Below are 13,911 nucleotides of genomic sequence, written 5' to 3' on the forward strand. Positions count from 1 at the left end.
TTGAGGTTGGAACAGAACAAAGAATGATGGCTCTTTTTAGACCTGTTTGACAGCCATCAGTTAAAGTATGCAAATGGTAATGAGCAAAGCATGACCATGGTGACAACTCCTTCATTGTATTTTCCTCTATGGGCTGGGTCAGGTGAAAAGTTAATGCTACGTTCATAACCACGTGGGAACGTGTAGATTACCAGTTGTGAAGTCATAAATAGAAGTTAGATGCATTCACATGCGTTGAACTCGTTGAGAAGTGCTGATTGACAAATGGCAAACAATACCAATAAACTAAAAGTACAGCTATCATGCTTGTGAACAAATTATTGTGTTCAAAAACCATTAGTAGATTGCTTTTTATAAGTCATATTTTGTTGCATTTAACTGCTGTAAATGCTGTAATCCAGGTAATTTCCTTAGTAGGTGACGTTAGAGTTCAACATGTGGACGAAGTCGGAGCTCATGGATAAGAGATTAGTTTCCCAMTAGTAATTACCAGTTGGATGGCCGTTCAACTGATTTTTTTCCCATCGTACTCGAATGTGGTAAATACCACCTCCCACTTGGTTATGAACGCAGCATCCATCCACTCGTCTCACCTGTTATCAGGTGGATGGGCTTGCAGCACATATAGGTTATTTATGACGCCACACATTTATTTAAGGAACCTACCGGTGCACATTGCTAAAGGAAAGGCCTGAGTTAGTTTTGCATGAATGACACATGTCAAACGGAGCCGGTGGTGACATGCTTACAGAAATCTGGGTCTTCACAAAGCTTCATCCCGGACTCACATAGGACTCCGTGCAGAAGATAAAGATCTCGTGTCATTTCCAGGTAGGTTATGAATGTGCACCGTCTTTTACCTGCTTATCACTGATGTTGTATCCCACAGGARATCGGATATGTGCCGCGTTCAAAACATTATTTTTTTTTAAACGAGCTCTGACTGGGAAATTTTTTTTGGACTGTCATCCAACTCTCTATTCCAAGTCGTTAACTCTTGTATTGAAAGCAGCTATGGTGATGGATGATGAGGAATTTGACAACTGGCCTGAYGCGATCACGCACTATTGCCACGTTCATGTGTTAGTCGGAACTAAGAAAACTCRGACATTTCCTACTGGTTAACTGGTTGAACGCGGCACGTGTATAACTACAACCASTTAGCAAGTCGGAAATKTCCGAGTWTATCGAGTTTCCTAGTCCCGACTACCACCCAAACGTGRCATGTAGGCCCGTATGCCAACGTAATTTGGCACAGTGGACGAGCAAAGACGCATCTCCCTTTACGCAGTGCTTAGATATCATACAATCTTGTTAATCACTTGAGATTCGCACCGCTAAAATGTTTGCTCTTCATGTGCAGTCTTTTGCCAMTGCGAACAAAATTGAAATGACAAGTTTGCCTGAGAGAGCAGAATATAAATATGTATTCAAAGTGATATTTCTGGTGGGATTACTGATCAGAATGTATCAATTCATTGAACTATTGATATTAAATAATCTCACAACATTTCACATTCAGCCACTTTGGTTTTAGGAATCTAGGTGAACTACAATGTTTCTCCTGGGTGACAGGCAGGGCAGGATAAACCAGTATTGTTGTGCCTCTTTCTTTGTGCTCTCACTCTCTCTCATCAGAAAAGTGGGTTAAGCGAGAGTCCTGCATAGGATATCAATTCCATCCTCATACCTCTTAGCATGGTCTGCAAAGTTTGACCATCTTCAGTGGAGACCAGCCATGAACAAACAAATCCCTTTATAGCAGCAGGATGTCCAGTCCAGTAGTCCTGCTATACTGACATGGACTGCTGGAATTATCTTGTGTGCTAAAGCTACTAGGCCTCTATCTCTACCACCCAGTCAGCGGAACAGTGGATCTGATGGACCAGGTGTCCCGGTCAGGGGTGGGCACTGATGTCACAGACGAGACAGCCTCCATGGGGGAATACAGGTGGAGCTCTGAGGATCATGAGGTAAGATACAGGGAACCCTTCTGTTTACCTGTSTGACTATCATGCACTTACCCCTACATAGTATACACAGGARGTTGGTGGCACCTTAATTGGGGAGAACAGGCTTGTGGTAATGACTGGAGTGTAATGGTATCAAAAACACCAAACACATGGTTTCCAGGTGTTTGATGCCATTCCCTTTGCTCCGTTCCGGCCATTATTATGAGTTGTTCTCCCCTCAGCAGCCTCCTGTGATAGTATAACATGCCATGAAGCCTGCCTACTCCCCACACATACACACATCAAACCATCAACTGTTCCTGCCCTCTAGTGGAGAAGACCATTCTGACTATTCGCCAATGCGTTACGTAGACATATCATTACATTAGCTATTGACTTGATGTACTAGTGACAGAACTACATGGGGCRACAGGTAGCCTAGTGGTTAGAGTGTTGGATAGTACAGATAAGTCCTGCTGATAGGAGCGCTCTGAGCTGAAATATAAAAAATCTGTCATTCTGCCCCTGAACAAGGCAGTTAACCCACTGTTCCCCCCAGTAGGCCGTCATTGTAAATAAGAATTGTTCTTTAGACCTGCCTAGTATAAATAAAACTAATGTAGTTCAACTAGTAATTAGGTAGTGTTTCAGTGTTCTTTATTGTTTTCGCCATTTAGTGGTTTAACTAAGTATTGAACTAGACTAGTGAAGTAGCAATTCCTTTTTTTGGTGATCAGGCCTGCTTAATTCTCACTTCAAACATCCTTTTTGTGTTTATATAGCTGAATGACACATTGTCAATGTACGGTGCTGTCCGAAAGTATTCCAGACCCTTTGACTTTTTCCACATTTTGTTAGCCTTATTTAAAAAGAATTAAATAGTTTCCCCCCCTCAATCTACACACAATACCCATAATGCAAAGCAAAAATAGGTTTTTAGAATGTTGGCAAATGTATTACAAATAAAACTTATATCAGATTTACATAAGAATGCAGACCCTTTACTCAGTACTTTGTTGAAACACCTTTGGCAACGATTACAGCCTCGAGTCTTTCTTGGGTATGACGCTAAAAGTTGGCACTATATTTGGGGAGTTTTTCCCATTCGTCTCTGCAGATCCTCTCAAGCTGTCAGGTTGGATGGGAGCGTTGTGCACAGCTATTTTCAGGTCTCTCCAGAGATGTTCGATCTGGTTCATCCGGGCTCTGGCTAGACAACTCAAGGACATTCAGAGACTTGCCCGAAGCCACTCCTGCATTGTCTTGGCTTATGCTTAGGGTCGTTGTCCTGTTGGAAGGTGTTACCTTTGCCCAGTCTGAGGTCCTGAGCTCTCTGGAAGCAGGTTATCAAGGATCTCTCTGTACTTTGCTTCGTTCATCTTTGCCTCGATTCTGACTACTCTCCCAGTCCCTGACACTGAAAAACATCCCCACAGCATGATGCTACCATCAATGCTTACCGTGGGGATGTGCCAGGTTTCCTCCAAACATGCCTCTGGCATTTAGGCCAAAGAGTTCAATCTTTGTTTCATCAGACCAGATAATCTTGTTATAATGTTGTTTAATCATGGTCTAAGACTCCTTTAGGTGCCTTTGGCAAACTCCAAGTGGGCTGTCATGTACCTTTTTACTGAGGAATGGCTTCCGTCTGGCCACTCTACATAAAGGTCTGATTGGTGGAGTGTGCAGAGATGGTTGTCCTTCTGGAAGTTTCTTCTATCTCCACAGAGGACTCTAGAGTTGTAAGTCACTAAGTTGTTCTTGTTCACATCCTGTGACCAAGGCCCTTCTCCCTGATTGCTCAGCTTGTGCAAGGGAGGCAGCTCTAGGAAGAGTCTGGTGGTTCCAAACTTCTCATTTAAGAAATGAATGGAGGCCACCTGTGTTTGCTTGAGGAACCTTAGATACTGCATAGAAATAGTTTTTGGTACCCTTCCTGAGATCTGTGCCTCGATACAATCCTGTCTCTGACCTCATGGCTTGGTTTTTGCTCTGACATGCACTGTCAACTGTGGGACCTTATATAGACAGACAGGTGTGTGCCTTTCCAAATCATGTCCAATTACATTTACTACAGGTGGACTCTAATCAAGTTGTAGAAACATCTCAAGGATGATCAATGGAAACAGGATGCACCTGAGCTCAAATTCAAGTAACATAGCAAAGGGTCTGAATACTTATGTAAATGAAGGCATTTCTGTTTATGATTTTTAATACATTTGCTAAAATTTCAAAAACKTTTCACTTCGTTTTTTAAGTGTAATCCATTTTAGAATAGGGTTGTAACAAAGTGRAAAAAGTCAAGGGGTCTGAATAMTTTCCGAAGACACTGTATAACCCCAAACAGATCTGCTCTTGCAATTTGTAGTCTATGACATTTCAGATTTGCATATTATAATTTCTCAGGAAGTAGTTTGGATGTRGTGAACTACTTTTTCATAGGGGTAGCTTTAGTGTAGCGTAACTTATTTTGGTGTGAAGTAATTGCTTGGTAATAGATATTTTCAGAGTAGCTTCCCCAACACTGACAATGTAYAAAACTTGTGGGGTGATATTGTTTTTCAGCTGCATTAGTGTTCAGTTCTTGGCCTTCTCTGTATTTACTGAATAGCGAGAGCATATTGACCAATTGTCAGATTAATATATTATATATACTGAATTCAAGAGGTTCAGCCAGCATGACCTCTGTAGTATAGTAATTAGTATTCAAATGAGCTTTGATGTGATTCTAATGTTATTTCTGCAGCCTGTTAATCAGAGATCCGACCCTCAGGGCCAGTGTCTGGCCRCCCCCCAAGCCCTGCCTGCCCCCACCTACAAACAGAGGGTTGAGGAGTTCAGGAAGCTGTTCAGAGAACTGCCTGAGTCAGAGAGACTCATCGTAGGTGAGTTGTGTGTGAGAGAAAGAGAAGCCAGAAACGGCTCCCCTATCACCATCTCTCAAAAACCAAACATATCGCCACCTCTCTCACCAGACTTCCAATATACAGCTTACCTGCATATACCAGCACACCTGTACCTTACCTGTCTCTCGCTGCGTCCCGTGTATTTTCCCCAGACTACACCTGTGCCCTCCAGAGAGACATTCTACTGCAGGGACGCCTCTACCTGTCGGAGAACTGGCTCTGTTTCTATAGCAATGTGTTTTGGGGGACAAAGGTGAGCTCACACATGAGGGAAAGGAAAAATAAAGGCACAGTTTTCTATTTAGGGGATGAATTAAATTGGATAATGATATATCATAAATATGTGTATATATTGCATTATTCTAGTCGTGTTAAGGATGTGATCAGTGTGCTCTGGAATCGTAGATAGCCTAGACTCTGAGGGACATCACTGTGCTCTGTGGTCGTAGATAGTCTTGACTCTGAGGGACATCAAGGCCATGTACAGAGAGAAGACCGCACGGCTGATTCCCAACGCCATTCAGATCTGCACAGACTCGGAGAAGGTACAGTCACTCAAACACCACCTGGGTTCTGTTCAATATCCCWGGACAGTTGCACTAACGCCTTGGACCAGAGCTAAGAGACCCTGTGCTTTTCATTGTTTAACCCATCAAGCAACTTTTCATGCTCAAGAGTACAGCTGCAGCACTGACAAAATAACATGCTATTGGTTCCCTTCTGTTTATCCTCAATGCAAACCAATAGAYGGTTATCACTGCAATAATATTAAAGCAAAACTCCAMACAAAAAGTATATTGTAGTACTATATCCCCAAAAATTGACATGCAAAACATTTTGGGACTAATATTTTTTGGGGGAATCATATGATGCAAAATGCATCATACCGGCTGTATTTCTGTATTTTATTTCAGTAGTTGTATAACTTGATTGCTGATATGAAAAACAGCCAGTTTTGGGGTGGACTTTTAATTTGAACTGAAGCGTCTGTCTCTTCCCTACAGTTGTTCTTCACTTCCTTCTCAGCCAGAGAGAAGAGTTACCAGGGAGTGTTCCGGATGTGGCAGAACACGCTGATGGACAAGGTGAGACACAGATCAGCTGACAGCGACCTCATATAACCTCACTTCACTCACTGGGGATGCATCCCAAATGGCACCCTATTCCCTATAAAGTGCACTACTTTTAACCTGGGCCCTGTGCCATATTCAGGACGCACCCTGGGTGTAAAGTACTGTTGGCTATGGCAGGTCCACGGTTCTGTGTATGTTGAAACACCATCGGCTGTCCTGTCCAGATAGAGCAGGGTGTGGATATGGATTGAGAGCTGTCAAAAACACTGGAAATAGGACACCCAGAATGTCCCTCCTTTCAACACTGGGCCATTTTCCACACCCAGATACAGACTATCCCCTCCCAACACTGGGCCATCTACCACACCCAGTTACACACTGCCCCCCCCCCCCCCCCTCCCCCTTCCAACACTGTCCAACCCACACCAATTAAAACCCCCCCCCCCCCCCCCCCCCTTCCAACACTGTTCTCACCATGGTTTTGGTTGTCTCGACAGCAAGCATTTCTATGGCAAGGGCATTTCTATAAGTAGGAGTTATGTTAAGCACAGATCTAGGATCATCTTCCCCTCACTCAATCCTACCCTTGATAACAAAGTAAAAATCCTGTAATAAGTTAAACTGACCTTGGCTCTGTGTCTAAAAGGCAACGTGTTCCCTGTAATCACCTATGGAATGGCATTGATCCAGTGACATGAAGAAAGTCAACGACTAGAGAACCCTGCAACATGGACACTATCTGGATGTCATAGCTCCATGCAACTTATCTGGAGTCCTATTTAGTATGCAAGGCTTTTGTGACTTTACCCTGGCAGACTGCTCTTATCTAATCAATCCTGAGTACACACCATGCTCCTCGGACTGGCCCCATGCCCCTAACATTCGGTTGTTATGTAGTATACAAGGGGAATAGAATGGCATACTTTTTTTTTATAATGTACTGTCTCTTTTGATAGCAAAGTGGGGCTAAAACATTCTAGCACCTAGAATGAATGCAACCTCTATRGCCAACTAGTGCAATACCCGGAAGACTGTGGACCAAGGGAATTAAGCTGTGCAAACAACTCCACAATAACACTAGTGTGGCTCGGGAGTTAGCRAATGACGGTAAAGTTCAATGACCCCTCAAGGTGTGGCTAGGAAGGTTTATTTGCTTAAGACAGAACCTGCCCCCGGGAAAGATCTGTCTTTTCATTACCTATCCATTCTACAGGGCAGTCGTTCGCTTTACGCCCCAAAGAGGCTATTCATCAACCGATCTGATTTTCATTGTCACTAAACCAGAGTTTTGGCATTCAGTAGAGGCTACCTATCTCTGTATCAATGGGTGGAGCRCTCGTGTTCCAATTGTCGGGCTGAGGGCGCTAGGACTTCCTGATTGTTTTGTGACAGCGTACAGGTTATTACAGTTCAGTCCAGAGACCAGAACAGMGTAAAATAGCGACAGAGAAGTAAGTAAAACATCTTTTAAAATGGTTATTTTGACTTGATTGGTAACAAGTGACTGATTATTCATCTAAATGATGATCAGGTGTGTGTAATTTGGATTGAAGAAACTGGTTCTATATGGGGCTTGCTTGAATGGATTCTGTTGCATGGGCAGGGCTGGATTTGGGGTCCCGGGGCACCTACTTTATTTGCATTTTTTTTTTTTAAAAGCTAATTATCTGCAAATCTACATATTTTCTCATGGCTTATGACGTGTTTTATATGCTATCTGGGGGGCCTCTRACCTCCAGGGCAGGTGCCCTGCGTGCCTGTTCGTAAGTCTGGCCCTGTGCGTAGGAAATCAATCATAATAAATTGTTTTTTTGAACAAACTCAAAATACATTTCTAATCTACATTTACTTATTATTCTCCCTCCATATAGTTTAAAAAATATACTTTGTGTTTGTCATAGTGTCCATAAACAATCTACACTCAGCAAAAAAAGAAACGTCCTCTCACTGTCAACTGCGTTTATTTCAGCAAACTTAATATGTGTAAATATTTGTATGAACATAACAAAAATTCAAACAGCTGAGACAAACTGAACAAGTTCCACAGACATGTGACTAACATAAATGGAATAATGTGTCCCTGAACAAAGGGAGGGGGGTCAAAAGTAACAAGTCAGTATCTGGTGTGGCCACAGCTGCATTAAGTACTGCAGTGCATCTCCTCCTCATGGACTGCACCAGATTTGCCAGTTCTTGCTGTGAGATGTTACCCCACTCTCCACCAAGGCACCTGCAAGTTCCCAGACATTTCTGGGGGGAATGGCCCTAGCCATCACCCTCCGATCCAACAGGTCCCAGACGTGCTCAATGGGATTGAGATCCGGGCTCTTCGCTGGCCATGGCAAGAACACTGACATTCCTGTCTTGCAGGAAATCGCACACAGAACGAGCAGTATGGCTGGGGGATTGTCAGCTGGAGGGTCATGTCAGGATGAGCCTGCAGGAAGGGTACCACATGAGGGAGGAGATGTCTTCCCTGTAACGCACAGCGTTGAGATTGCCTGCAATGACAACAAGCTCAGTTGGATGATGCTGTGACACACTTCCCCAGAGAATGAACGACCCTCCACCTCCAAATCGATTCCCGCTCCAGAGTACAGGCCTCGGTGTAACGCTCATTCCTTCGACGATAAACGTGAATCTGACCATCACCCTGGTGAGACAAAACCGCGACTCGTCAGTGAAGAGCACTTTTTACCAGTCCTGTCTTGGCCAGCGGTGGGTGAGTTTGTGCCCATAGGCGACGTTGTTGCCGGTGATGTAAGCAGGTCCTCACCAGACAACAGGCCTACCAAGCCCTCAGTCCAATCTCTCTCACCCTATGCGGACAGTCTGAGCACTGATGGAGGGATGTGCGTTCTGGTGCAAACTCGGGCAGTTACTTGTTGCCATCAAACCTGTCCGCAGGTGTGTATGTTCGGATGTACGATCCTGTGGCAGGTGTTGTTACACGTGGTCTGCCACGGCGGAGGACGATCTGCTGTCCGTCTGTCTCCCTGTAACGTGTCTTAGGCATCTCACATACGGACATTGCAATTTATTGCCAACATCTGCAGTCCTCATGCCTCCTTGCAGCATGCTAAGGCACATTTCACGCAGAATGAGAGGGACCCTGGGCATCTTTCTTTTGGTGTTTTTTCAGAGTTTAGTAGAAAGGCCTCTTTAGTGTCCTTAAGTTTTCATAACTGTGACCTTAATTGCCTACCGTCTGTAAGCTGTTAGTGTTTAACGACCGTTCCACAGTGCTATGTTCATTAATTGTTTATGGTTCATTGAACAAAGCAGGGAAACAGGTCTTAAACCTTTTACAATGAGATCTGTGAATTATTGGATTTATTTACAAATATTCTTTGAAAGACAGGGTCCGTGAAAAAGGGACGTTTATTTGTGTAGCTGTTAGTTAATTGTAGGGGGGCCTATAGCTATTGACTAAGCAAGGTAGCAGCCATCGTCTTTGTGTCAGTTCTTTATATAATTGTTTGCATTTCTTAAGCGCTAATCTACAGTGAGTTGCTTTTTGTTATCTTGTGCTTTTTGTTATCTTGTGACATCAGTGTGGAGCAGGTTAGGGCTGCTTTGTTTGGTTGAAACTAAGACTGGCGGTGATGTGAGATTCATGCACAGGTGGAAAATGGTTATCATGTTGGAGTAAGCCAGACAGAGGAATTAATCCTCATGATTTTGACTATTGAGATTGAGCTCTTGCAAGCTATAGCCTACAAGCAGCTGATGGATGATGGAACTGTGTACACCAAAATCAGTTGCTTTTCCATGATACCAAAAATCGAATCAAGCCCCATTGTTTGCTGTGTGCCAACCTCCGTTCCTCCCAATTAAACCCTCTGTCCTCTCTCTCTCTCCTAGCCATTGACTAGTCTGGAGCTGTGGCTGGTGGTCAAGCAGCACTATGGTAATGACCTGGGCCTGAGCMATGAAGAAATGGAGAGTCTACAGGGATCAGCAGAATCAACCACGCAGACACACACCAGGTGAGGACTAGCAGGACTCTTAATCTATCTTATCTATCAATCTGGTGCTGCATGGTGAACAGCATGCATTCACCTACATCTGTCTGACTGACACATTTCCCCATCTGGTCCCTGGCAGCCTGACCATGAGGCCCGGTGGAGAGGACTCTGGGAGGCTGGAGAGGCCGTCTACTCTGCGCCTCCAGCCAGGGGATCAGGGCTCCTTTGACCCCAACACGCCCCAGGGAGAGGACTTACCCTCACCCCTCGGACGGAGCACCGCCAATTTGAGGGATGCGGTACGACACCTGACATGTTAATGTCACAAAAGGCTTGGATGATATTAAGTGATCTCTGTAGAGGCATACTGTCTCCATATTGTTTCTTCATTGTCTGAGTTGAAGTGAAGGATGAGTGAAGGATGAGTCCCATTGATGGCATACATGTACATAGCAAGGCTTCCATAGCCAGTGACAGAAAGAGTGACATTGTGTTTGTGTCCTACAGGATGATGCTCACAGCACCTCGTCTCAGTGCACTCCTGACCCATCCCTGGACCGCTCTGCCCCGGAGAGGGTCTCCAAGCGCTCAGAGCTCTCTCTGGACCTTAACACTAACCTGGACCACTTCTCTGAACAGAGYGGCTCGGAGAGCGCAGAGGAGGGTGAGTGATTCCCAAATGTGTTTGTTAAATGCATGCATCCTTAGAGTATGTGTTTGTGTGATGCTATTGACACCATCTTAGATGTGTTTTCAGAGGCATTCCTCAGATCATGTTAACYCCTCTCCCTGTGTCTCTTACAGAGGAGAGGGTGTGTGTCTCCGAGCAGCAGGGCAGGCTCTATGTGAACAAGGTCTTCAACATCAGCGCAGAGAAGATGTTTGAGCTGCTCTTTACCGACTCCCACTTCATACAAAGATTCATGAACGCCAGGAAGATCACCAGTGAGTCATCACCCCATCCACCCTCAACACTCCCTGTTATGTCACAGTCCTCAACACTCCCTGTTATAAGCCACAGTCCTCGGCTTGTGATGAGTAATCAATCTTTTGAATGTGAATGCCAGAGAGTTGTTGTCATTTCTAAATTGGGGATGTGCACAATGAGGGGCCACAGTGGCTCCCGGGTCTGCATACAGTACTCACACATGCAGTCAGAGCCTTTTGGGGGCCCTAAGTGAACATTTGTTKGGAGGGCCCCTCCGCCTTACTAAGCAATGGGGGAGGGGTGGAGAGAAAAATGTGCAGTTTTACAGAAGGTTTGCTGCAATTCTACACAGTTTGCCATGGGGCAGAGATACACKTTACAGTTTTAAATATATCTGAGTGAGAGTGACTAACAAAATTTAATGGGCCCCCCCAGTCAGTTATTTGTCCATGATTGCTAGAAGTTTAGATTGTCTAGACTAATTTACCAATCTCTAAAATGTTAGCTGGCTAGACGACTGACATAAGAGAAACTGCTGATGCACAACCAAATGTAGAAATTTAGTTGAGACCCCGACTGAGTTTTTTGGGGGGGAGGAGATTGATCCGCAGGCCTACAAAAGGGGGGGCATGTGCCCATCCCTGGTCTAAATTATGTGTTTGTGCAATAATGTGTGAAATAATTCAGGCCTTTCCATCTCAGTGCAGTACCAAATAGAATAATAGGTGTGTGTTTTGTTAACCTATGTGTGATTGTCTTTAGATGCCAGCTTTGCCCCGTGGCAGAGTGAAGCGTCAGGCGCCATGAAGAGGAGTCTCAACTACACCATCGCCATCACCAACCCTCTGGTGGGCAAGTTCTCCACTGCCACAGAGAACCAGGTGAGCCTAGGTCTGCAGTGTGTGTGTGTGTGTTTCTAGTAGTGTGTGTGTGTGGGTTGTCTTTTGAGTAGTGTGTTTTCCAGAGTGTGTAACTCTGTTGTCCTGTCAGATCCTGTACAAGGAATCCAGGGAGGGTCAGTACTACCTCGTCGACGCGGAAGTCTACACACACGACGTACCGTACCACGACTACTTCTACACTCAGAACCTCTACTGTATCATCCGCCACTCCAAACACAAGTGTCGACTCAGGTGCGCAGCAGTGACAACACACCCTTCAGACATTTAATATTTGCTCTGTTTACTTTAGTGTAAAGACTTTCAGGGTATTGGGGTKGAGTTTCTCATTATGGTCAGTCTCTTTGTTCAGTGCAAAGGKGCCTTTACATGTTTCCCACTGTGCACAGATGTCAATTCCATGTTGGTTCAACCGACTTACACTGAACTGATGTGAAAACAAGGTTCATTCAGCCAGTGTGTGCCCAGTGGGTTTTGTGTGTCAAAGACCAATATCCTTTAGGAAAGGTAAAGTCACTTCCACATATTGCTGGCCTATGTACTGTTGGTTCTCTCTTCTCGCTGGTAGCTATTGGTCAATCTGAATCAGTTCCTGATTACAGAGAAAGAAAATGAGCAGTGTTTGGTACTTGAGAGTTTGTGGTGACTAATTACCCATGTAACAGATTCAATTACAACTAGAGTTGATGTGCCAAGGGCTTTGATTCAGATCTACTCTGATGAGACTGGAGCGGGTGACGGAAGTGTTATACAGTATAGGAGAGGGTGACGGGTGTTATACAGTATAGGAAGCGGTGATGGACAGAACAGTGAAGCAGCAACATACTTAGAGACAGGAGTCTATTATGGCAACCCAACACACTCACAGGCAGAGACTCATTGGAGAAAGTGTAGTGTCACGCGTACACTAACAAATCGGTAAGCAAGTACAGGGGTGAATTTAATGAACAAAAACAAGAAACACGAGTAGCGTAACAACATGAAACAAACAATACGCCTGAGGAAAGAACCAAAGGGAGTGATAGATATAGAGGTGAGGTAATCAGAAGGTGATGTAAGCCACGGTGAAAGTCGTCATGAAGGTGCAGAGTGCTTACATACGAATCGCCTGTGACAAGTGTTCTTAATAAATGAGTAAACTGGGCTTGACAACGTAGCGACCACGAGAGCGAGGAAGATACGATTCCATGACATTGAAAGGCAGAGAAGACACGCTCTCAGAGGGAAGATACACTCAAGAATTAGCCAAGCGAGGAGAAGAGATTCTGAAAGATGATGTGGAGAAAGAGAGAATCTCCCAGGGCTGCTACTCACCAGGTGTCTTGAAAGTCAGTCCTCAGGCCACCCAGGAGTTCTTGTAAATGAAGGACTTGACCAGCCCCCACGGCTGCTTCTTGTACTTCACCATCAGTGTACACCCTGAACCACAACAAGCAATTAGTGTACACCACTGAAACCACACAAACATCAGCACAACACCCTGAACACACAACATCAGTGTACACCCTGAACACACAACATCAGTGTACACCCTGAACAACACAACATCAGTGTACACCTGAAACACACAACATCAGTGTACACCCTGAACACACAACATCAGTGTACACCCTGAACACACAACATCAGTGTACACCGAACACACAACATCAGTGTACCACCCTGAACACAACATCAGTGTACACCTACACCTCGTAACGAACACAACATCAGTGTACACCCTGACACAAACATCAGTGTACACCCTGAACACAACATCAGTGTACACCCTGAACACAACATCAGTTTACTACGTGTAACACCTCGTTACACACCAACATCAGTGTACACCCTGAACACAACATCAGTGTACACCCTGAACACAACATCAGTGTACACCCTGAACACAACATCAGTGTACACCCTGAACAACAACATCAGTGTACACCCCTGAAACACAACATCAATCAGTGTACACCCTATAACACAACATCAGTGTACACCCTGAACCACAACATCAGTGTACACCCCTGAACACAACATCAGTGTACACCCTGAACACACTATCAGTGTACACCCTGAACACAAATCAGTGTACACCCTGAACACAACATCAGTGTACACTAACCAATAGTAACAACACAAACAGTGTACACCCTGAACACAACATCATGTACACCGACACATCGGAACCGAACACAACATC

The 13,911-nt window shown here is 44.6% G+C and overlaps 1 protein-coding gene across 1 annotated transcript in view; it reads left to right on the forward strand.

Annotated features, from left to right (window-relative positions):
- Positions 1-571: 571 nt before the first annotated feature.
- LOC112070191 (protein Aster-C) overlaps positions 572-13,911 on the forward strand; it is a 16,751-nt gene continuing 3,411 nt past the window's right edge. The window contains exons 1-12 of the mRNA XM_070438863.1: positions 572-831; positions 1,861-1,973; positions 4,699-4,837; positions 5,011-5,111; positions 5,308-5,403; positions 5,863-5,943; positions 9,796-9,920; positions 10,039-10,198; positions 10,407-10,563; positions 10,704-10,844; positions 11,590-11,708; positions 11,818-11,995. Of these exons, the coding sequence (XP_070294964.1) occupies positions 1,881-1,973; positions 4,699-4,837; positions 5,011-5,111; positions 5,308-5,403; positions 5,863-5,943; positions 9,796-9,920; positions 10,039-10,198; positions 10,407-10,563; positions 10,704-10,844; positions 11,590-11,708; positions 11,818-11,995 (1,390 nt within the window). The 5' untranslated portion in view covers positions 572-831; positions 1,861-1,880. The remainder of the gene's footprint in view (positions 832-1,860; positions 1,974-4,698; positions 4,838-5,010; positions 5,112-5,307; positions 5,404-5,862; positions 5,944-9,795; positions 9,921-10,038; positions 10,199-10,406; positions 10,564-10,703; positions 10,845-11,589; positions 11,709-11,817; positions 11,996-13,911) is intronic.

Source organism: Salvelinus sp. IW2-2015, unplaced genomic scaffold, assembly GCF_002910315.2.
Source record: "Salvelinus sp. IW2-2015 unplaced genomic scaffold, ASM291031v2 Un_scaffold1252, whole genome shotgun sequence".
NCBI classification, from domain to species: domain Eukaryota; kingdom Metazoa; phylum Chordata; class Actinopteri; order Salmoniformes; family Salmonidae; genus Salvelinus; species Salvelinus sp. IW2-2015.